A 26,369-nucleotide genomic window follows, 5' to 3' on the forward strand; every position below is an offset into this window, starting at 1 on the left:
TATAATAGCTGCAAAACCTCTATAGAACGACTTTGGGGAAACGCCCAGTGAATATGCAGCACTGAAACTTCCCACGTCCTACCTCCTAGGACTTCCTTATTAATAGTTCCAAGCTTTGAGAGACACTTGAAACTTGAAACATTATTTTCCTCATGGATTACTTTGTACATTGGCATAAAAACTCATTTTCTAGAAGATGGAATGATAGTCTTACCCGTTTCACAGCTGGGCCCGGTGAAGCCTTGCGGGCAGGCACACACATTAGCGGCGATACAAGCTCCTCCGTTCCTACAGCCGTCTTTGCAAAATGCTAGAAATAATTCAGATACATGACTTTCATACTTCAAAATTGAGTAGTTCAAGATACTTCAAGCCTAGCTTTTCTTCATTCCCTTGGAGATGTGGACATCAAATTATATATGGTATTATAACTTCAAATTCATATAATATCTTCCATGCAGGCAAGAAACTTCAACCCAATTTGTGAAACAGTACTCTTTTCAATGGTAAAGAAATATTTCACCTGTGAAACGACACACTAAACTTTCTTTTAACAAAAAGCAGTAATCTTACACAACAGGAAGCACATTAGAATTAGAGTTGCATCTCATTGTCAACCTGAAGAAAAAAAAAAAAAGGCAGCTATCCTAGAGTTTTCTTAAGGAGAAAACCACCATCTAGAGAATGAGATAATGAAATAGGAAATGACTGACTCCTATGAAACTCTGGCCAAAGTGCCAGAGTATTGGAGAAATGCCCCAGCTTTCACAAAATTTCTAAATCAGTCCAAGTGATAAACTGGCCAATGGTTAAGAATTTGCTGTAGTGGTCTTCAGGAAGAGCCTTAGTGTCCTCTACTGAGGACAGGTCAGGATCCAGGATCAGGGGCAAAGGCACTGCAAATCTTGCTGTGTTAGAGTAGGTTTGTGAGTGAGGGGAATTTGTCTGTGACTAGGAAAGGGAGCCAAAATCTGAGCTATTGCAAGTGAGACCTTTTGAGATGTGCCGCCTGATTCAAAGAAGGTGAGAAAAATAAGATGGGTGAGACTGAGTACCCTTAGATGCTTCCGTTTCCACCTCAGCTTATTCTTTGGCTCTGTGAATCTCAGGGGCCATTCCCTGGTCTGTAATGGATGAGTTAGACCAGCTTTTTCCAGGCATTGGGATAAAAGCTTTCTTGCAACTTTTCTGGCATGTGCTTCCTCTCATTACTTAGGATGTAATTTCTTTGAGTGGTAAAATGTAGCAATCCAAGATTCTGCTGCTGAGTTAAAGGAAGGGACACAAAGAGGCCATTTAGCTTCTTTGGTCATAAGTCCTAGTCTGTCTTCATCCAAGGCAAAAAGAATACCTAGTCATCAAGGATTCGCAAAGAGATTAAGAATGTAAACCTCATAAATAATAAAATGTACATCTCCTAGACCACATGTGTATCTTCTTTGGAGTAATGTTTAAGGACAGAGCACAGGACTCAATGATTCAGATCCTATGTCTACATTACTTATCTCTCAGCGTTTGACATTCCCAGTAGGGATACACACATGAACTGGAGAATCTGTATTCAGGCAGCCTGTTGTTAACTTCTAGTAAAACTGTATGGATCCATGAAAGTTCTCCTTCCTTCAAAGATAAGAATTACCTATCTGGATCTGCTCATGATTACAAGAGTTCCTTATGCTACAAACATTTGTCACATTAATTAGGAGTCAGAGTGAAATAGAAATAAGAGTGAGAAGTTGGTCTCCCAGATGAAATATTAACTTCTCCCCACCAAGCTCTCAGAATATCTGGGTGCTCTGAGGAAGTCCTAGGCATTCAGTTACACTATGCAATGGATGTTAAACTTCTGGCTTTTCTCAGGATTTGTCTAGTATCTCTGAGAAAATCTTTGTGGGATTTAGACCTCAAAGTGAGCAGGCCTTGTTCACATTGCTCTAAATGAAACATTCCCATAGACTTTTATAAACCAGAGTAATCCTCTGGCCCATCGATATCTGCATCCAATGTATTCTTGTAAACCAGGTCTTAAGATTCATGCTCATGGGACATGGTATTAACAACGATCCCTTGTTATTTCCTACCTCCCATATACACAGTGTCATAGAAAATTGATTTTAGCAAACTCCAGGACAATGGGCACGTGTGTTTGAGAAATGGGAAGTGTTGAAGCTTAAAATGTTTAAATTATACAAATCATAAATAAATCTACATGACATATACAGAGTATGGACTTTAGCCTATGGGAGTTAGCAGTTTCCAAAATAGAACCTCTATTGTGAAGGAGGAGGTAAGCTCATCTGATAAAAGAAAAGAGGGCACTGGTGAAAGAATGTATCAGGGGACGGTGGTGAAGTACTGTGGGAACATCCACTGATGGAAATGAAAATCTGAGCTCAGCAGGACTTTTAAAAGAATTATTGACTGGCATTGACAAACCAGCTAAAATGGGAAACTATAACATGTGGAGACCCAATATTCCCAGTTAACTTACTACTCAACAGTTCAAAAGAGAGTAGAGGGGTACCTGGGTGGCTCAGTAGGTTGAGCATCGAGCTCATGGTTTCCACTCAGGTCTGACCTCACAATCTGTGGGATCGAGCCCCACGTTGGGATCTGCACTGCCAAGGAAGAGCCTGCTTAGGATTCTCTCCCCCTCTCTCTCTGTTCCCCTCCCACTCACACACTCTGTCTCTCTCTCCCAAAATAAAGAAATAAACTTAAATAAAAAAGAGTAGAGAAGAAAAACTGTCAGATTGATCCCAAATAGAGGTATTTCCAAGTGGATTTTGCTAAAAGAACAAATAGGTTGACTGTATTGGCGAAAAAAAAAAAAAATAGCTGTCATGTTTGGATTCAAAAACAAGTATTTAAACATGGGAGGATACTGGTAAACTGAAAGAAAAGGGTCAGAGAAGCAGAAGATGAAAGGTCATGGAAGGAACAGAGTGGGCCAACTGGAAGCAGAAGGACTTGGGGTAAGACAATAAGAAGCTGAAGTCTGAGATTTCAAAGATGGAACAGTTCTGTCCAAAAGTGCCTGGGTGTGATTATGGGTGTGGTCTGCTAGACAGGAACAGAGATGGAAACCACTGAAATGGAGGTCAAGGAACATGAAGTCGACACTGTTTGAACAGTTTGGCTGCTTAAACACTGACCTAACCCAGGGGGAAGAGTATGAGCCAAAGTTCCCAATGGCTGTGGGAAGTACCCAGAAGGCAGATAACAGTGATGAGAAGGGGTGGAGGGAGGTGAAGATGGACTGCCTTATCCCTAATGTGAGAGAGGCGGACATTTAAACCTTTTACCTTTGCATGTGGTTCCATTCCCCGTATAGCCTGGCTTGCAAACACAGTTGTGTCCTCCAACGGTATTGAAGCATAAAGCATTTTCATCACAGTTGTGCTGATTTGTGATACACTCATCATGTTCTGAAATGAGGAATACAATTTTGTTACTCAAAGATAGATTTTTCAATGCGACTGTATTTTAAACTACCTGCATCTTGGTTACTGCATGGTATTTCTTTCAAACACAGACAGACCTATACAAAGCCTATGTTAAAGAAGAGCTCATATTTTGAAGTATTGCATACTCCTCTTGAAATACATACCTTGCATGCAAAAGGATTTGGACAAAAGACCCACCAAGGAGGAGGAAGGAATGGCAGAAGGGGAGAGGAAAGGGTGGATAATTCTCAGAAGTGTATCCCAGTATGCAGTCTCTGTGGTTAATATTTGGGGAGTTATTGTCCTGACATAAATATGCTACCTAATTCTTCTCTGTAACATGAAAAAGGTAATAGGAATGGATGTGAAATATATTGCTTCGTGAATCCTGGCCTGTAGGAAAATGGAGTTAAAGCTCTGGGAATTAGTTAGGCTGCAGTTAACACCCACACCCACACGGCCAGGCATAAAGATACACATGCAAACTACTGGGGAATATCTGACCTCCTTGGGAATCTCTCTCCTCAAAGGAAGTATCGGAGTTCTGCTAAATAAGACAACTCGCCTTTATAATATGTGCAAATACACACTTTAAAAGATGCAATCAATATGATACTTCCTTTAACTGTGTACAACTTGACACTTTAGAAAACACTGAATCATCTGCTTCTCCCAGCACCCCTATGAGAGAGGCATAACCAATATCATTATTACCATTTTAAAAATGAGTCCATAGTGGCTCAGAGTGCTTATGTCGCCTGCCCAAGTTCACAGGAATTATTAGGTAACATCAGAATTCTAGCAGAGTGTTCAACAAAAATGTAAATGTAAGGAATAAATACAGTGAAAATGAGAAAGAAATCAGATCTAACATCAAAATCAAAATGAGTAGGAGATGAAGTATAAGTGAGGAAACGCTTATGAACTAGTTCAGCAAAATGCCTACAGTGGCACTACTTATGACTTGGTCTCTCACAAAATTATTACTTAGGCCTAAAATTAAATATATATTTTAATATACTTATATTAATGGAGCTATTAATTCACTATGATATATATCATCAAAGCAAAAAGAAATATTTGCTTTTTATTTTAGAACTCTTCGTATTCTGGACAATACATGTATTATTACAGACAATATATTATAATAGTAATGTATCTGTAAATGTGCTTTGGGCATATTCATTTGAGATTAGACTAAAATCACTTATTTCAACTACTAAAATAGAATGCCCTGTTTTTTTTAAATAAAGATTAACATTATGCCCTGTGTCATATATAAGTATAAAGTTATAATATTTTGAACTCTAGCCTGGTAATAAAATTCTTAGACATTATTCCCAATAATCTTTCAGAAGAAAGAGAGTTCTCAATCACTAAGGTTTTAGAATTGCATGAATAGATACCTTATCCTCCAAATCCCTGGTTGAATTTCTCCAAATTGTACAGAGTTCTACTGTTATTATCTAGTATCAGAAACTTTCATAGTTATTATAAATTCAAGCACATTGATGATAACCTAGAAAATAGCCAGATTACAGCTGGGTCTGCTGCTTGGGGCTGTCCTTGGACCACTATAAAATTTCAGAGGGACTGGAACGGGCAGTCCACCTACCTCTGGGGTCAGCTGCCCAAAGCAAAATAAATCTACACTCTGAAGTTTGCACCTGCTGCCCATTTTCTTCCCAGTGCAATTCAAAGTGCTGCAGTTAATCTATAAATCTCTATACGGACAGCCGTAGGCTCTTTAAAGACAGCTGCTGATTGATTTGATGCTGTTTTCATCTCTGCTTTGGTTGTTTTCTTAATTAGATGGAACTCACTGGGTAGAGGAAGGGCCTAACAAGATGCAGTTTAGCACCCAGTATGATGATTCCCATACACTTTAATTAATTACACAAGCCCGGATCTGGTTACCCTGTTGTCATTTACTCTCGAGACTGCTGAAATGAGTAAATGTGCTCCTAAGCAATTCAAGGGTAAAGACAGTTTTCATGTTTTTAAATACACACCTTTACACATATTCTTCCCTGTGCCTGAAGTGTCTGCCCCATGGATTCTCCTGGCAAACTCTTACCGCTTCTAAAGATCACACTAAAATGTTGTTTTATGCAAAAATACCCTTCTCTCCCCCTCCTGCAGAGTCAGGGCCTGCTGGCTGTTTTCCTTAGCACCATATACAAGGCTCTGTTATTATATTTTATCATAAATATCTACTTCTCCTTGATTCTCCATCTTCATGCCCCACCAGGAACAGTTAATTTTTGGACAACAATTCTGTATTTTTATTTGTATTTCATTTCAGCATTCAAAGAATGTTTCCTAAATAAGTAATTAAAAGAATAAATGATCAGAGAGGGGTGGGTGGCTCAGTCAATTAAGCATCTGACTCTTGATTTTGGTTCAGGCCGTGACCTCACGGTTTGTGGGTTTGTCCCCACGTGAGGCTCTGCACTGAGAGCACAGAGCCTGCTTGGGATTCTCTCTCTCTCTCTCTCTCTCTCTCTCTCTCTCTCTCTGTCTTCTTCTCTCTCTCTTTCTCTCTGCCCCCTCTCTGCTCTCTCTCTCAAAATAAATAAACTTAAAAAAATAAAAAGAATAAATGACCAAAGGAAGAAAGCTAGGAAATACTTCCTCTGCCATTATAATTCAAGCCAATCCCAATTTGTTCAGTTGTAGACTAGATGCCAAATAGAAGCTATTGAAAAATCTAAACTTTATTTTTTATTTATTTATTTTTTTACTAATTTTACTACAATGGTGTTTTATTTTATCAGGGATATTTCAAATATTAAGGTAGCAAGACATATTTTGAAAACAAAATATTAATTCCTTTACACTATCACTTTAAAATTCTTTACACCACTTAAAATAAACTTGGTTATACTTATAACCATCAACTAAAAGTAAACTGTGACTTCAGGAAAAGCCTTTAAAAATGCCTATGTCTCACAGAAGAATTAAGTTTAATTTGATAGCCCTCCACAAAACAGAATGTGAATGAAGCAAGGAGCAAATATTCTATAAGGTCATCTTGATAAATAGTTAATTATTGCTGCTGTATATCCAGTTTTGGTCAAATGTCAACTTCTTACCCCTTCCCTGACTCACATATCCCTAAGGACTCCACCAGCAACCTCTCCATTTTTCATGCTCCCTCTAACATTTGTAACATACAATAAGTTAAATTAAATAAAATCAGGAGGGAAATATTAAGAAAAAATTTAAATCAATATTATGTCACAATGTTTGAGAAGAGGCATAGCAGGATGTAGTAGTAAATGAATTCCAATTTTTCTCTCACGTATATTGAAAAGCAGACATTTCAGATCTGATGTTCACAATATCCAGTTCCTAGGAATTAATGCTATTTGCACATCTTCAGTTAAACCTTTCATTGTTCGTGTGACATGACAGTATGACGGTCCAGGTAAAAGCTAGGATTGAAACCAAATACACTTCTCTCTAACTGTTCTTCATTAACAATATTAGCATATGGTTATTTTAATCAAAATTTATCACATTTCTATCTATACATTTAAAATTTAAATTAAATGGAAAAAAATAAACATGTAGAAAGGAAACACCACAACTCAAACAGTACTAAACAAAAGTAATGTGGTTGTCAATTATTACAGTACATTAAATATAGAATCAATAACTGTACAATGATAGTGGGGAAAAATTTGTCCTATGTGCCATAATTGCCATGCACCTTTTATGTACTATATAAAACTGATTTCATACCAGTGACAAGGGTCAATATATTAAAATTCCTCAATATAAAAAGTGATAATATGTACACTTAGATTTATCTAAATGCAAATGTCACACAGAAATAATACTTTAGTCTCACTGATCAACCCCTAACCTGAGTAGCTTAATGTCCCTAAAATCATTTTAAGACTCCACACCCAACAGGTCATCTGGTCATAGTCGGACTTAAATTGGGCTTGAAATTTGGTATTCATATTGAGCTGTTTCTAGAATGAATGTACTATCTAGGGACAAAATGGCCATGTTAAAATTCACATAGCTTTTCTTACAATGATATCAACGCAGACATACAATACACATAGCACATGTTCTCTTCAAGGATTTCACTATGATACAAAATGCAAATACTACAGAAAAACAGGAGCGAAAAGTAATTTAAATATATCTACAATTTGATTTAATACAATTTTTATTCAAGGTCTGTTGTATATTAAGACTTTTGCGGGATTAAAAATGTGATTATAAATGGTAGCTCCCTCAAAAGCTTATAGTTTAGTCGGGGAGATAACACAAAACCACAAGTGTCACATGAGGGCATTGTTAGAAATACTGAAGTAAAGAAGAAACCTGTTTACAGAGGGCTGCAGAGAACAAAGAGGGAAGAAGTCATTTCTAGCTGGGTCAGATAGGATTTCAAGAATGACTTCATGGAGAATGGAGCATTTGACATGGATATTTTTATGTATGTAGGGAAGGTGCAGATTCCAAATTGAAACAGTATTCATGTATTTTGCTCCTTTTGTTTTGGAATCTTGAGCCTCTTACAAATTTGAATCAACCTGAATGATGTGTAATAATCGTAGCTACAATTTAATGCTTATGACATACCACACACTTTGTAATATACACTATCTCATTTAATCTTCATATTAATTAGGAAATATCATCATTATTTAAAAAAAGAAAATTCAACTAGGCTTGAAGAGGTTAAGTAGCTTTTCTGAGATCACACAGCTAGTAAGTGGTTGAGTTGTGAATCACAACATCTGACTCCTAAATCTAGGTTATTGACTGTCATGTGGTAGGGCTGCCTGACATATTTAATGTGTGTGTGTTGCCTAATGTGTTTTTTAATCCTAGTGTTCTTTGCAATTGTCTAGAGGTTTTGTTTTTTTTTAATTTATTAAATTGTTTTAATGTTCATTTTTAAGAGAGAGAGAGAGAGACAGACAGATTGAGAGCAGGGGAGGTGCAGAGACAGAGGGAGACACAGAATCTGAAGCAGACTCCAGGCTCTAAGCTGTCAGCACATAGCCTGACTTGGGTCTTGAACCCATGAACTGTGAGATCATGACCTGAGCTGAAGCCAGACACTTAACCGACTGCCACCTCGGCGCTCCCAGAGGTTTTGGGTTTTAATGTTTATACCATTTAATGTCTCCTTGTCATATGTGGAGTCCTCCATTGCTTCACAAGTAGGAAGTTATCTCTTTTTTTGTATTATCTAGTATTTTTAACACTTTAGGGCTAAGCACTGAGGCACTTTCTGTTCATACTAAAATCTACATTTTCTCAAGATTGAGAGAAGCTTTTAAAAGAAAAGGAAGATACCAATATGGCTAAGTGCAAATGTCTGTAAAACAAAGTGACCAGCTCACAGAACTTAGACTCAAGCACTCATTCCTCCAACTCAAAAATCTCTAGAAGCTCATCATTAACGCAGTTTGGCAAACAGACATCTCCAGTATCCAGGAGTCCTCTCCTCTGACACCTGGTCGGGGCCCTGTAACAAAGCCCACCACTTCTGGATAATTCTGCTTTACACCCCCCAACAATATACTAGATCCTCTGACTGACACCTTCATACTGTAGATTCTGCTCTTCTGGTAACAAATTATAATATACCTTCACGGCCGGCCCACTATTCTCACAGAGCCTTTCTTTTCCTCTGATGGATTTTTTTCAGTTACAAGAATTATATTGTTATGCTGGATCTTCTACTCTCCTGTCCAAATACAGAAATGTTGGGAAAACAGCAGATATCATAACCTGTAGGTGTAAGTGCCACAAAGAAAGCTTCTTCGCTCTCCCTGACCCAAGTGTTTCCTGGAATATAAATTTACAATGAGTAAATTCTCTCCTAGACCGTGGCAGGATGAGGCTCTAAACAGTGACAACCTACCTTGGGTCTTAACTATTATCTGCTTATTAGAAACCTGAGAACAAGCTCGCTCAGGCTTAAGCCTGAATAAATCTTGGAGCAAGGAAGTCCAGAGCGTGTAAATTACTCTTGAGAAGCTGTTAAATAAAACCATCAAACTATTTGTTTAGAAGGATGACTTATCTCAAACATATAGAGTTGCTTAGTCATTTTCCTCTTACATTTCAGTAGACCAGATTGCTTGCCTTAGGACATCCATGAGCTTGCTAAAACGCATCCACGAACTTCACTCCTAAGTGTTCCTACCAAAGTAAGTTTGTAGTTACCTACACTGGCTAGTGAAGAGGAAGAGAACAAGATAGCCCGTGGGTCTATAATACTGAGACCTCTTATTTTACTCTAAAAAGAATAGCAACACAGTGAGTCCTCAGATAAAATATGCCATTTCTATTGAGCAAACTAAACAACTCTTTGGACTTGCCCCAGCTCCTTACTACATTCACACAATAATCATTCTATGGCAGATCTTGTCAAAATGAACACAAACTGAATCTAAAGAATGTTCTGTATTATAATTCGACAATTGGTAGAGGGCTTGGGGGTCTATTAAAAAGAACTAGAATTGCGTCCTTCCCTCTTCTTCCTCCTTCCTCCCCCACCCCCAATATTTAATGGTCTGGTATATGAAGAAGTTGTGTTTGCTGCCACCAACAATATATATGCCTACAATCAAAACATGCATGCCCTCGTGACTATTCAATCTCAGGGACATTGTTACAATTCATTGAATGGTTTAAAATGTCCTCCATCAACTGTTCTGTACTAGGACTATAACTCAGTGTAAAGGACAACGAAGAAAAAAATGGGAAAATTATGTACTATTTTAATGAGCAATAGCAGGGAGGCAGTGTTATACGGAAGTTTTCTAGACAGGCTTGACTTTTGATGCCATTTTAACCTAGTTCTCACTGGCCTTGAGAAAGTAAGCCCATCTTCCTAAGTTTAAAATGAGGAGATTGAGACCTATATTAGAAAACTACTGTGAAGAGTAAATTTGCATGATGAGTATAAAGACCCTGGCAAATAAGAGTCACTTGATAAATATTAGTTACTTTCTCATCATATTATCTACTTCAGTGGCAAATTTTATTTTGCCTCTATTAGCCATACAATGTCCTTTCTTTTCTGTTTCAGTTCTGTGGAGAAAATGTAAATGTCTCACAGAGCTTTCTCTTTTCATAATCTTTTCTGAAATCAAATGAATTTCAGACATTTCTCTGATTTCCAACATGCACTACCTTCAATGGTTATGTCAGGAAAAAAGACGCCTGCTATCATACTTACCAAAAGCTGTTCTTTTTGTTTCTTATGATTACCTTCCTTATTCACTTTATATTAGAGGAAAAATCTATCACAGTGTCATTTTAATGGAAATCTAATTTTAACACTGTTAAAGGGACTACAAGAAACTATACTTTAACCAGTGGCCACATTAGCAGCAAACCAACTAAAACTCATTTTTAACACCCAAGTATTTTTTATTCACTACTCAAGTTTCTTGTTCACTGACCACACCAATTCAATACTGACTTCTTGTTATTCCTCAGTTTGTTTGGCATCTAGGAATTTGGTCAGACTTCTTTTCTCTGACATGCTTCGTTTATTTTCTTCTAGTCCTTTCACTGGTACATTCAGCCTCTCTTCCTAATACTTATTTGATCAAGAATCTGAACAACTAACGCCCATGCAAATTTCCTCCGTATCTTTACAATAATTTCGTAAGGTAATCCAAATTGATTTTACAGCAAAAAAACCTGCTTTGCTTTTTTTCTGGTGTTTCATGAGATTATATTTGTCCAAACACATTGTCAGGCAACAAAATTCTTGTAACTATCAACAAATGATTTGTATTTCTGAATATTTCTGAAGCTTCTCTATGTTATTCTAGCCTTTTGATTATTCTAGCCTCTAGAGGATGCAAAGATGCACGAACTGGGATTCATGAACTCAATGAACTCAAGAGACTTTTGAATTATTAGAGGATTGATGATATGAATAGATAACTATGATATATTCTTGAACTTGTTTAGTGCTTTAAGAGAGAAAACAATAGTAATAGTAACAATAATGCCATTAGCTAATTGCTAAGTGCTTACTAGATGCTATAAAGCACTGTACTAAGTGTTTTATGTTCATTATCCCCTTCAATCTTCACAGAAACATTTCCTGGAAGGCACTATCATTACTCCTGTTTTACAAATGGGAATATAGAGCTTTCTTAGAGAAAATACATATCTTGCCCAATGTCATGTAACTTTGAAGTGACAAGGCCAGGATTTGCCTTCAGTGTTTTAAAAAGCTACAAGCTATCAACAATGATCTCTTGAGACTTAAAAAGGAGAGATGAGGATTAACTGAGGCGTCTAGGGAAGTATTGTGTAGGAAATAGGCCAAACAAGTGAGTCTTGAAAGATAGGAGGGGTTTTAACAGGAAAAGGGTAAAGATGGAAAAGAGCATGTCCTGTGGAGAGAGAACACAGGTGCAAAAGGTCAAAAGCATGAGCTGTGGCAGGGTCCTGAAGTGGCTGAGCTGGCACAGGTGAGGAACAATAGGGAATAATGAGGAATCAGTATGGACAGGGTCAGGAACACCACATGATTTTTATCTGGTGGGCAATAAGTTGCCACTTATCTGGTGGGCAATAAACAGCCTCTTCCAAATAAGAGGCATGATAAAATGGGAGTTGAGTTTTAGGGAAATTAACAGCAATGTGTAGAGGAGGAGAGACCAACTTCCCCTAACAAATTGCGTGTTCTATGTTAGCAAGCCAGCATTGTTCTCTCTCATTTTAGTCCTTCTTTATTCCTTTCAGTTTTTTCCTTTTGAGTCAGAGGTTACTACTGGGAGTTGTGACAGGAGTCTGTGCAACACTGAGAAGTGAAGCAAAGGGATAAGGAGGAGGAGAGCGATAGGCAAAAAGCAAATAGAAAATGAGTGCTTATCACCTGGCAAGCACTGTGCTGAGCAATGTATGTGCAGCATGAGGAAGTACTACAGGAGGGAGGAAGAATGGTTGGGAAGTAAGTGCCACATCATAAGGTCCAAAACCCTTGTCATTCATTTTCTGTATCCCAATCCCTATGCTTCTCTGGAATGAAACAATGTTAAAGAGAGGGAATGAAGAAGAATGGACAAAATGATGGTGGAAGGGGAGTCAATTTATGCATACAACTGATGAGCCCCACAGTGAATCAATTTTTGAACCAGGAGGAAGAGAGGCATTGAAAATAAGTCAGGTTTCTTTTCTTTTTTTTAATGTTTATTTTTGAGACAGAGACAGAGCATGAATGGGGGAGGGGCAGAGAGAGAGGGAGGCACAGGATCCGAAGCAGGCTCCAGGCTCTGAGCTGTCAGCACAGAGCCTGCCACGGGGCTCGAACTCACGGACCATGAGATCATGACCTGAGCCGAAGTCAGACGCTTAACCGACTGAGCCACCCAGGCGCCCCAAAATAAATCAGGTTTCAAACCTGGGCAACTGGGAGTGAGATGGTGGTGAGATGAACAGAAGAGGGTTTCTTACTTTTAGAATTTTGTTATTCTCGTTCTTGTTTTGGTCTGGTCTGGTCTGGTTTGGTTTTTATGGCAAAGAAGAAAAATAGAATTAAGAAGTCAAACTATAAAAGCAAAGATCATATTAGGAAAGTGAACTTCCTCTACTGATGGTGACAATACACTGAGTAAATACTCACTAGTCAACATCTGTGTCAGATAACCACCTAGATAGCAAACCTTAGATCTAATTCATCAATTACCCCCAACATCCAACACAATGACTGGCACAAACTAGTCTCCAATGAATATTTGTTAAATAGTGAGTCAATAACTATAAAGTATATCTCAATTAAACATGCAAAGTATTTAGAGATTTGCTAATGCAAAATATTCAAGATATTCTGTGGTGACAGTGTGCACATCTCCTGCTTTCTCTTCCTTTCCACTCAGCAGCTATGCTGCTCTTTCTTCAAATGCCTGCCCCATACTCTCTCTCTCTCTCTCACTTGTGGCACATAACCCCATCAATAACTTCACAAAAGACTATCCAGGTCATCAGGGAAGAATACTCTCAGATTTCCCACCCACAGGTGAATCTGTACCTAAATCTATACTTAAGGCTTTCTTCCTCCCAAATCAGGAATGTGGGGGGTCACCAGAGACTTCCCGTCCCCCAACTACCCCATCTGGGGACCAATTCATCTGGATTCTACTTCCTTGACTATTCTCATTTCCACAGCCCCCACCCCTGTCTTCATTCTGCTACTCTTAAGTTGTTAAAATTTGGGCATGAAATATTTCCTTTGGAATATTGCAATAGCTTCATGATGACAACACTGTCCCCAGTTTGGTACATCTCTAAACCATTGTTATAATGACTTTTCAAATAAAATCTGATCTTCTCTCTCTCTTCCCCATTCTCTCTTCTTCTCTCTTAATCTTTTTTGTTCTTACTAGCCATCAAAGCACCACCTACTCATCAAGATTTCATTATGACACTTTCCTCTCACCAAAGTGCACCATTTAAAACTCTCCCATTGCATCATTTTTACATAATATCATTTACTGAGACTCTTCTAAAGGCCCACCATCATACCAGTCAATCCCTGTATATTTCACATAGGTCTCTGCTTTTTGCCCAGAAAGCCCTTCCTCATTTTCTTTGCCTAACCCTCCTATTCACCTCCCATTCAGACCAAACAATGCCTCCTTCTTTAGAAAACCTTTCTTAAAACTTACATAAGCCCCATACTATTTGTGCTCAATTCCATCATAACATTTGGAAGCTAGAATATATTGTAGTTAAGACTATGGACTTTGGAGTCAGATGGTCTGTGATCAGATCCTGACTCTGCCTTTTACTACCTGTCAGATCTTGAGCAAATTATTTAACCTCTTGAAATTACAGTTTCCTCCTCTGTTAAATGGACTAATAATGGTACACAAGTAAAATGTCCAGCAGGATCCGGGACAATATTCAGTAATCAAACAAATATTTCTGTAGTAAAAGTATGACTATTCAAATCAAATTGGATAAACCATGATGAGAAATAGCATCATATCAGATTAAAGTTTGCTTCCAAATGAATTTTGAAAATAAACATTCAAATTCTAGAGCTGTCTGAGGTTTTGAAGTTCAGAACTGTAGATAAGGGATTGTGGACTTATATGTTCTTCATAGAGTTGCAAGGATTAACTAAGGTAATGTATGGAAAGCACTTAGAGTAATTTTTCATGAGTTAGTATTATACTAGCCCTTATCACGCTGTCAGGGATCGTTAATTGTCTTACCCACCCCCCATTAGTCAGTATACTTCTTAAGACAGAGAATTTTTATTATAGATATTTCAATCCTTAGTCCTTGCCATAACACATGACACATTTTAGGCACTTGGTAAATGTAGATGAATGAATAATAGGCTTCAGTCTATAAAAAAAAAAAAAAATCAGTGCTTTCAGCTTCTCAGAGTATTTCACATCCGATATTTTACATTTCACATTGTATTCACCCAAAATCCATGTAACTTGTCTGGGATTTATAATTTACAGCAGTATTTATGCATCGCTTAAGAGACCGTGAGACCTTCACCAAAGCAAAAGTTCAAGTTTGTTGCTCCTATGTTTTCATGTCAGTGCTGCCCCCTAATTTGGTAAGAGGCATGTGCTTCCATTTATTTAGATTTTTTTGTTAAGAAAGGAAAAGTGTTCATTAAGCTAGTGAAAACTTCTGCCAGAAGAGAAATCATCCTCACCTAACACCATGTAATCTAGTCCTTCACTGAAAGCTCTAAGGCCCGCCCTGATTTAATACCTACTAAAAAACCCAATAAGATTAACGAGTATATTTGACACACTATACCAGAACAAGAGTTTCAAAACAAAACAACATACAATATAAAAAAGGAATTTTTAAAATATAAAATTATTGAAGAAAAACAACCTTAGTGTTTCAACCTGGATAGCCTTCCCACTGCAGTTTAAGATGAGCTTAGAAGAAATCCACACTTGGATCAAATGCTATATTCTGACCTTTTAACTTCTTACAGAAAATAAAATGATTCCTCAGATTTTAAAGGGTTGGGACTATGGGACAAAGGAGATCCATCAACCTTTCACTCGGGGGCTTAATTTTAAAAATGAGCTTCATTTCAAAATCCATCTCTCTTAGAGCATGCTATTTGAGTTTCTACCACAGCAAAATACAAGATACAAGATGATTTTCAGGTCCAAATCATTATATATATATATATATATATATATATATATATATATATATATCCTTAATAAAACATAATAAGATATGGATATTTTTGTGCACCTTTATGTCATGCTTCTATGTGTGCGGTGTAAAGTGATTTAACTAGCTTTGACATTTTTAAGCTAATATCTTTTAATATCCTTTCATATTTCTAATTGTAATAATGTTTACTGATATTACAGATGTGTTAAGTTTTACCATGCTTATACAAGAGTTGTGATTGTTGTAAGATGAATAAGGCAGAATTCTTGTCCTGAAGATATTTAAAGATGTTCCCTCATAAAAATAATACACATAATTGTATGTTTTTATGTGTATGCATGTAGGTGTATGTGTGTGAATGTATTATGTAAGAGTCTGTGTATATGCACATGTATGTATGCATATAATTTCTCTGCCCTGGATACATAAAGATGTTAGGTAGCAAGTTGGTATCTCATTTACACCTGTGTTTTGTTTAGTTCTTGAGAGGCAGGAACCAACTTAGGAGTATAGCAAAATCTTTTTTCTGTCATTTAGAAAGCCACCTTTTTTTAAGATCCAAAAAGGATTTTCTCCTCTGACAATATAGAGTGCCTCTTCTTTTTTACAGTCTATTCTTTTCAGAAAAGACTTTGAAATGGCTTTTATTCTAAACCTCATTCTGAATCACTCACTTTTACTTGATGAGTTCCCTTCAAATGTAGTAATTCTTTTCTCACTGTTTCTCATCAAGGGGCCTCTTGTCCCAGGAATCACCGCAAGTGTTCAGAGGAGTTTGAGAAAGACTTTCCTCTGTCAACCATGTGTCATCAGTCACCTTCCCTGAGTAGCGTGCACCCCATCTCAACAAGCTGACAACGCTTCCCTTCTCTTTATGCCCATTATTTGTCCTTGAGCCTTTGGCCTCCAGGATCCCAATCAGATTGCTGCGTGGATGTGATTGGAAATTTGACCTCAAGACCAGAAGATGTACAGCTCCAGGAACAGCAGCACAGCAAGTGGAGGTGCATCTGGAGCCTACCTGTCCTAACTTTCCCTTCTCCTTTGAGAACTTGTCTTGTGACATCTCAGCTTCCTGCCCTTGCTTCCCAACTGCAAACTTTACTTTCCTTCCTCTTCAATTTACTCATCCTGCTTTCTTTCATTCTTCACAGTATCAATTATAGGTTTTGAAAAATTTCAACTTGTAATCTTCTCCCTGACTGCAAGTGTATATTTTAATTACAATCCGCAATGTCCTGCTCTGGGGAAAACACTTGCTCTTTGTATTCACCGCTCTCATTCTTCCCTCCTCTAATTATACCCAGCGCCTCCCTCATCTCTGCCTTCTTTCCCCTCCTCTCTTCTCTGGGGGCCTGGATCTGGTACAAGTGGCACGGAAATATAGTTAAAGGCTCCTGCTTTCAGTGTTATTTAAACATGTTCCACATATCTTCCCACAAATGATAAAATCCATTCACTCAGAAGGTCCCCTTTAAGATAAAGTAGGATAAAGGAGGAAGGCAAGAGGCAAAATGGAAATACTTGCAGTTACCAAGGAATAGCCGGCTCATATAGCATGCTGGGCCTCTGTGGCAGATCAACCCAGTGGAGTATCACTTACTTCCCTGTTGACTGGTTCTGCTTCTCTATCTTCTAATATGGTGCCTGCATTCTCCATCCTCAACCCATTATACTCCAAGACAAGATGATAAACTAAATATGGACTGAATATTTGCATCTTCCCAAAGTTCATATGTTGAAGCTCAACCCCCAGTGTGGCAATTTTAGGAGGTGGAGCCTTTGGGAGATGATTAGCCACAAGGGTGGAAACTTCACAAATGGGATCAGTGTCCTTACAAAAGAGACCCCAGAGAGATCCCTCACCCTTTCCACCCACACAGAGAAGTCAGGCATCTATGAACCAGGAAGTCGGCTGTCAGCAAACAACAACCTTGCTGGCACCTTCATCTTGGACTTCCCAACCTCCAGAACTATGAGAAAGGGATGTTTGTTGTTTAAGCCACCTAGTCTATGGCATTTTGTTATATCTGTAACAGACTAAGACACTAAATCAAAGTGATTATTTTGAAAGTGAGACATGACCATTCTTAAAAGTCTGAGATCTAAGAAAAACAAAATGATGGGATCATGACTGGAAACATTTGAGAAACAGAATTCTCTAGAAGGAAACATGTAAACCATTCAGATATACATACATACATACATACATACATTTCTGAATACCTGAATCTTAAGAAAAGTGCAATACTGATGTTAATTATATATTTATTTTTGGGAACAGGAAGACAGGAGGAGCACAGAGCATTATTTGTCCTCTTTCTTTAAATTCCCATTCCCTTTACTACTACCTCATGGCTTTCATAACTCAGCATCTTTGCCTAACCTGGTTTCTTAGCTTGCTGTGCTTCCCTCTATCATAGCACTGAACAAACACCCTGGATTGCTATTGTCTATTTATTTACCACTCTTTGCTTCTAGGTCATGATCTCCTTAATGACAAGAAAGATGTGTCTTGTTTTTATATCCCAACTGACGTAACAAGGAATAGAGTTACTTCTGCCATAATGGGTACCAATCAACTTCCTAGTTGTCCCTGCCCATCTAGGTGAGGATAGAACGTACATTTGAAGTGAAAATGTAGCTTTGAAAGGAGACCCCTAGCTCCCTAGTCAAACATACTATCACCACCATGCTTTCTGCGGGTACTTCTGCTATACCCTGAGTGTTTGGGAGCATGCCTGACTGGAAACTAATGCTCCTTCCTTGTTTGTTGATTGAATGTTTCCATGCATAAAAAAATATGAATCAGTTTGCATGATATACCAACAGAAGAGAATATTCCATCTAGAATGTTATACGAAGCTCCAGGCCTGCATGCTGAATACTTGCAACAAAAGGCTTTCTTCAGGTCTGATTGGATTTATACTCCTGAACTCTCCTCTCTCTGTCCCTGTTCAACTATTCTAGAGAAAAAAAAACCTAGGAAAGTGTTCGTTTTTCTGTATTTAATCAAATCCAGCAACACATTTTCATATCTCAAAATCTTTCCTGAGTTGGGCTAAAAAACTCAAGCTTACCAGCACAAATGAAGTTATTAGCATTTTTCTCCTTCCTTGAGATTATTCCTGCCAATTCTCTATCATCTAAGGTAAAATGGAACTCAAAGATAATTTTTAAAAAAGAAGAAATGATATTAAAATAACTTCGGTTGTGATCATTCATCCTAACATCTCTATAAAATATTTTCCCTGTAAGTTTGAAATTGCATGATATTTTTAAGTGGCCATACAAACACCAATTTATTTCGTGTTAAAATGCAAATATACCCACCTCTAGCCTTCTTATCTCATACAGCAAGAATGATTCTTTCAAAACTTAAAGTGATCATGATATTCCTCTTGCTCTCAACCCTTCCCTGATTTCTCCTCACTTTTTAAATACAGTTTAAAGGCTTTGCTATGGCTACAGTGTGTCCCAGTGAAGCCATCCTTTACCTCTCCCCACATCCCAGCCACACTGGCCTCTCTCTGGCCCTTGAACAGACAAAACACCTCACTGTCCCTCCTCTTGAGATGCTATTAACCCAACTGTTTTCATGGCTCACCAGCTAATTTACTTTAGGCCTCAGAGGGCGCCTCCTCAGAGAGGCTCTGTCTCACATCCCTTTCTTACAGGATTCCTTATTCACGGTGCTGTCTGTTATACTCTTTGAAATTGTCTGCTTATGTGTTGACAGTCTGTCTTCCTCATTAGACTATAAGTTTCATGAGGGCAGAGACCCTAATTTGTTCACTGGTGGAACTACACCTAAAAGAGAATTTATTCCCGGTAGAAACAAAAATTTAAAAGGGAAGTTGAACTTTAGAGGTTGCATCTTTCACAGATATTGTGAAGAAACTGAGTCTCCAGAAGATTAAATGAGTTCTCCAAGGTCACAGTTAATAAGCAGCCGAACTGGATCTTAGTTGTAGTTACTTCTGGCCCAAAAGCCTTTGATTGTAAGAAACAAACAGGAAAGAAAGGAATGTCCATGCTGACTTCCAACTTTTCAGAAATTTACACTTTTTATTTTCTAGAAAAGTCTATCAAATCCGTAATAGTTTTTAATCTCAGTTTATCTTTGTTTTCCTTCCATTCACCAAGAGTAAGTCCTAGTGTGGTTTTGCAAATCCCAGAACGTGAAAGCTAACAGGGTGTGACAGCTGGTATGTCCCATGCTCCTCACATTCAGTGGTCTGTAACAGGGTAAATGACACAATTACCTACTGTAATTACTGCTGCTGACAATACAGTTTCCCTGGTGGATGCTTTATGAAATTCAGAACTGCTTTTCTTGTCACTTCAATCCAAATCTCTGCCTACGTATTTTGGACAATATTTTGCTAAACAAATGTATAAAAATTAAAGCCCAAATCTAAATGGACATTTATTACTTAGCATAATTCAAGTACTCTGTATGCATTCTGCTTTAATCTAATTTTTTGCACCAAAATGCAAATCTTTTTAACAAGGTTTTGCTTTAAATCAAGCATCGGTTCTCATTGGTTATAAACACACACAAAATGCTTCCTAGAAAAATAGATACACCAAAAAAAGTCAGAACTGAATAAACAAAGCACTGGCCAAAATCCTGGTCTAGAGTAGACTGCTATACACCAAATTTGTTACTTATTTCATTTCAACTATAAAGACACTTGAGAATATATACAGACACAAACAATTATAATAGTTGACAGTTCTAAGTTTGGCTGCCAGTCAAAATCCTTCACAAATTACAGGTAGGCTGTCAAAATAAAAGATAAAAATGCAAAGGGACATAGTTGTCTGCATATATAACTTGTTTTACTTTAATTTTTTTTTTAAAAGTCCAATTACCAAACTCCCATTCTAAGGCTGGGATTAGCAGATTGAATACCTTAAGCATAGTATTAAAAAGCATCTCACTTAGAGGAAAAAAAAAAAAGCATCCCATTTAGGAGAAAGTAGTACAAATTCTTTTTGCAAACACATTCAAGGAACACACCCTTTTCTCCCTGTGGATAACACCAATATGTTAACAGAATTACATTAGTAACCAGATGATTTTGATTTTGCAAATTAGTGGTTCCTGCTTTAATGATGCAATATATTCCTGGAAACCACAGCAGAAGGCCGATTATCATTAAATGGGACTAATCATGTTCTTATTGGGTTCACATGTTCTACCACAGTTTGGCATCATCAGCAGAAACAGAAAAATAAATGGGTGAGGAGGTCAAAAGCAAAGGACGTGTGCCTGATAATCAATGCTGAATATGCTCTGCAGTGAAAAGAGGGCTGATATGGAACTCAAGTACCCAGTGACTTGAAACAGTGATCTTTATTCCATAGTGACACAGAAGAATTGGGCACCTCTTAACTTTTAAATTTAATATTCTTTGTTCTTTGTGACAAAATCAGAGCAAACAAGTGTTACATGAACCTCAAGATGGAAGTACTATATGGATATCAAGAACTGTAAGTCAAGATAAGGATACAAATCTCTGTATACAGAGCAATGTACTAAGAGGAGAAAATTTTACATTTTAAAATGTAACAACATGCAATGTTAGTTAATGATACCATCGATGTTGTAGAATCACTTCTGGAAGTGAAAGCAACGGTAAATCAGTAAATCCTATCTGAATTTTTTAGACTTTGCTGTTATCCAGTGGTTGCTAAAGAATCACAGCACACCCGCCCATATGGCAGACAGTGGTAAACCATTTAGCTTGCCATATGACACAATCAAGGTCAAAATGCAACCTCATACAAGCTGAGATTGAAGTGACTAAATCTGTTATTCCAATCTTCAATCCCATTGTACCCCCTATGTAACTCTCCCAACCGGAGAACTGCCCCCAGTTATTGGTCAGCATTTTGTTTCAGGGTATTTGGAACTGCTAATTTCTCTATCTGCAATGTTCTTTTTCCTCCCTCATAAACCCAGTGACACCTTATCTGATCACCTAATCTAAGTAGGTCCCCAGTGCTGGCATCCATAACACAGCTTCATGGGAAATAATTATTAGCATTTTAGAACATTGATCCACTCTTCTGTTTACTAGTCCTCTACCCCCCTAGATGGCAAAGTCCATCAGGAACTACGTGACTAGCATTGTGCCCAGCCCAGAGCAGGCTTTCAATTGATATGAGCTGGATCAAAGTAACCTTTAGACTAAAGGGCTTCCCCCACACCCTGCCTTTGATTATACTTCACAACTCGAAATTTGAAATTTTCTAGGTCTGGAGACTAGTAAATACAAAGTTGAGGGATAAGACTAACAGCTTCTCCTTTCAATGAAGAATAATTGCATAATATCAGGTTTTTATTTGAATGCAGTTACATTTCAAGAGACATGATATTTTATGAAGCATATCCAAATTTGGGTAAAATACAGTCCAATAATATAATTTCATTCTACTGCATTAATTTTACTTAAGAGTGAGAACTATTTCTATAAAAGTAGCCTAAATTATAACGTTCAAACTGAAGTATGAAAGGATATAATTTCAGTTACAGCATATTAACAGAGTCCACTGTAAAACAAATTACTGGATTAGCAAGATTTTATGTATCCTCAAAAAAATTACCTCAGAATAATAAGAAAAAAAAGTCTATTTAAAATATATACCCTATTGATAGGATTATCAACAGAATTATCTAAAACCAGATCCATTTTTAGAGAATTAAAATATGAAGACTCAGTTAAAGAAATACTATGTCTACGAGTAGGACACAGGGCTGTGTTGTTCCTGCAGTAAAGAATCAGAGGCAGGGGCATCACAAAGATGCCAGAGGCAAGTTGGTTTGGAAATGTACAGGATGTCACCTTTTAGTCACTTATATTAATATAAGGTCTTCACTGACAGACTCCACATTTCAGAGTTGCATTGGGCGCATACAGTGAAATAATACATTAGTAACTCTCTGGCACTTCTGGGTTAAAAGGTTATTTTCCTCATTCATTTTTATGAATATTATGGTAATTGAATAAAAATGCAGACTGAAAATATTCATTAGCAAATCATTTTCCCCAGACATCATCAGCAACCACACAGGCTGGCTTGCATTATCTTACATTTGCCGACACCATCATACATTTTCAACTACACTGCAATTGTTATTTCCTAACCTAGACCTAGAAGTAGATGAAGGTTTTAGAATATCAGTTTCCTTTAGACATTTATTTTCTAATCTACCTTTGTCCTTCTGAAAAGATTGCCGTAAATAGTACTGACTCAACAACAAACAGTACTCTTTTAAAAAAAACAGCCTGGGCGCCTGGGTGGCTCAGATGTTTAAGCGTCCAACTCTTGATTATGGCTTAGGTCATGGTCTCACGGTTCGTGAGTTTGAGCCCCATGGCGCCTACCTGGGATTCTCTCTCTCCCCCTCTCTCTCTGACCCTCCCCTGCTCATGCTCTCTCTCTCCCTCTCAAAATAAATAAATAAACATTTTTTTAAAAAAAGATCAAAAACAGACCTATTGGTTACATGTTATAATAAATAGTGAAGAACAAATATGTGGTCCTATGTCCCTAATAGCCACATTAATTATGTTGAGGTTGGTTTATTATCCAAACAGCAGCAATACTTATATGCATATTTTACATATTTAACATTCTACCATGTTGGGTATATACAATTTATACTGGTATAATCGACTAGACTTGATATAAATAGGAAAATGCCTCATCATTTGGCTGGCATTTTTATCCAAGCTTATGTTTAGCTACTATTTGTTGAATATTTACAATATATGAAGTACTCTAACATGTGATTTACTTTGCCCTTTGATTTAATTTTCACAACAGCCCTATGAAATAGGTATTGGTATTGTTATTCCCACTTTACAGATGAGGCAAATGAGGCATAAAGAAGTTAAATAAATTTATCTAAGGTCATCATCTTTGACTTGGGGGATCTGTTGAATTCCAAGTGTAAATTTTTAAACACTAAAATAAGTTAAGACCTAATCAATCTAATAATCTTCTTCATTTGAAATGTTATACCTTATGAAAAGTAAGGTGTATGCTACCCTTTACCTGTCCCAGCCATATGACCACAGTGTGGCTTTGGTTACCACAAGGCAGTATTCTAATCTCAAGTCTTATAGTTGGTGTCTCTTGTGGGTTTCATTCTGGAACCATCCTTTAAAGTCAGGGTCATATCCTGTTATAAGGGTCCCACTTTAAAGATGTTTTTTTAATAAATTTCATATATTGAAAAAAAAGATGTTGTTTAACTAATACACATCAACAGTACAGTCATAAAGAAGAGACTCATTAGGAATACTAAGTGAGAAAAGAGTTACCTAAAAACAAAACAAAAAAAAAAGGATACTCCAAGAGATTTAGTAGTCTTATGAACATTTTTTGAGTACTGTTATATGGAACCAAGATTAGACATGTCCTGTGTTCCAAGGGGCAAAATAAGATTGGCCTAGTCAATGATCCAGGAACACAGTATTAGTATTAGCCTCCTTGCCTAAAATCCCCTTGCTTCACTCAATTCACCCAAATTATACCTTTTCTGAAAGACCTAACTCACATTACATCACTTTAGCAAAAATGTTTCTGATTGAGAAAATCCCCATTGAATTTGTTGTCCTCAGAACTCCTAGGAAATATTTTGCCTTCTTATTTGTTATGAAAACTTCCAAATAAACTAACCTCTTTGAGAATAGGACCTGTATCTTTTGAAGATGAAAACAGGTATCTATAAATGTTACTTTAAGTAAATTAAAGTAAATTTCCCCACATCATGGGAAAACACACGTAAATATCCCATGGGTTAAGAAAGAATCCCAATGGAAATTATGAAATAATTAGAAGTAATGATAGGGAGAATACTGCATATTAAAATTTGTGGGATATAGCTTAAGTAAAGATTAGATGGAAATTTATAGATTTAAATGCATTCATTGAAAAATATGGCTTTCAAAACAAGCAGAAATGGGCACCAGTATTTATTAGTAGTGTGACTGTAGGCAAGCTACTGAATATTCCAGTGCCTCAAGCTCATGACTTACTCAATGGGGCTCATAATACCAAATGCATTCTATTGTTTTGAAGATTAAATAACATAGATAAAACATCTAGACCTATGCTTGACACACTGGAGGAATTATTTTTTAATATTATCATCACTTCCACTTAACAAGCCAAAAAAACCAAAGTGATAAAGAGAACCAACATCTAATCAATGGCATCAACACATTTAAAGGGAGAAGAAAGTGGTAGCACCAGTTTGTATTACCACCCACAGTGCAAGAGGGTTCCCCTTTTTCCACATCTTCACCAACACCTATTGTTTCAAAACAAATGAGCAAAGGGAAAAAGAGAGAGACAGAGAGAGAGACAGAGAGTGACAGAGAGAGACAGCGAGAGACAGAGAGAGAGAGAGGCAAACCAAGAAACAGATTCTGTTTCTAGAGAACAAACTGATGGTTCCCAGAGGGGAGTTATGTGGGGGATGGGTGAAATAGGTGATGGGGATTAAGGAGTGTTCTTGTTGTGACGAGCACCAGGTGTTGTATGGAAGTGTGGAATGAGTGTATTGTATACCTGAAACTAATATTACACTGTATGTTAACTAACTGGAATTTCCTTTTTTTTTTTTTTTTTAACGTTTATTTATTTTCGAGACAGAGAGAGACAGAGCATGAACGGGGGAGGGTCAGAGAGAGAGGGAGACACAGAATCGGAAGCAGGTTCCAGGCTCTGAGCTGTCAGCACAGAGCCCAACGGGGGGGCTTGAACTCACGGACCGAGAGATCGTGACCTGAGCTGAAGTCGGACGCTTAACTGACTGAGCCACCCAGGCGCCCCTAACTGGAATTTCAATAAAAACTTTTTAAAAAGTGTTAATAAACATGTAAGTAGAAGCCTATGGAAAAAAAATAAAGGGAGAACAAAGAATGTCTGCAGTAAGCCTGGAAAAGAGAAACTAAAGGAAGTAGAATTTGTGATCTTCCTCCTTCATTATCTGGGGAAAGAACACATTGATCAAATACACCAGTATCCCAGTCTCCTTAGAATCATCTCATTAATTCTTTCCACTCTAACTATAATTCAATTATCTCTACAGTTTTTACACCACAGGAGAATGCTGTAAATAGGCCACAGAGAGCAATAGCTTTCTTGACTACACTGGTAAACAGGACTACCAGTGAAAATTGTGTGTAAAAAAAATCAAAATGGGGGATGTGTGGGTGGCTTAGTCGGTTAGGCTTCTGACTTGTGATTTTGGCTCAAGTCATGATCTCAAGGTTGGCCCCGCATTGGGCTCTGCACTGACAGCATGGAGACTGGGATTCTCTCTTTCCCTCTCTCTCTGCCCTTCCCTCACCTCTCAAAATAATTGAATAAATTTTAAAAAATTAAAATAGGAAATAGGATAAGAAAATAGGAAGAAAAAATATGAGCCCATAAAGAAGTAGGGGGAAAAACATGCAGATGGGCAAAATAAAAGTCACAATAGTCTGGTTATTATAAGCCAAGAGGCCAGGGCAACAGTATAAAATGCCAGAAAGATGAGCAAAGGGATTTAAAGTAGGCATTTAGGAGGTCACTGATGATTTCCATGGGAGCAAATTCAGAAGGGGAGAAAAAGAAACCAGTTTACAAGAGATGAGTAATAGTAGTAAAGAGGCATGGTGAAGCCAAATATTAAACCACATTCTTCACATATTTCATGATTAGTCAGCTGGGGCGGGGGGTCCT

The 26,369-nt window shown here is 37.5% G+C and overlaps 1 protein-coding gene across 3 annotated transcripts in view; it reads right to left on the minus strand.

Annotated features, from left to right (window-relative positions):
• Positions 1 to 26,369, minus strand: part of NELL2 (neural EGFL like 2) — a 392,703-nt gene that overhangs the window by 96,784 nt on the left and 269,550 nt on the right. For all 3 annotated transcript variants that reach the window (XM_060657876.3, XM_060657877.3, XM_060657878.3), the window contains exons 15-16: positions 3,306 to 3,428; positions 215 to 310 (exon numbers count right to left, since the gene is read on the minus strand). In XM_060657876.3, coding sequence (XP_060513859.1) covers positions 215 to 310; positions 3,306 to 3,428 — 219 coding nt within the window. The remainder of the gene's footprint in view (positions 1 to 214; positions 311 to 3,305; positions 3,429 to 26,369) is intronic.

This window comes from Panthera onca, chromosome B4 (genome assembly GCF_046562875.1).
Source record: "Panthera onca isolate mPanOnc1 chromosome B4, mPanOnc1 haplotype 2, whole genome shotgun sequence".
Classification (NCBI taxonomy): Eukaryota; Metazoa; Chordata; class Mammalia; order Carnivora; family Felidae; genus Panthera; species Panthera onca.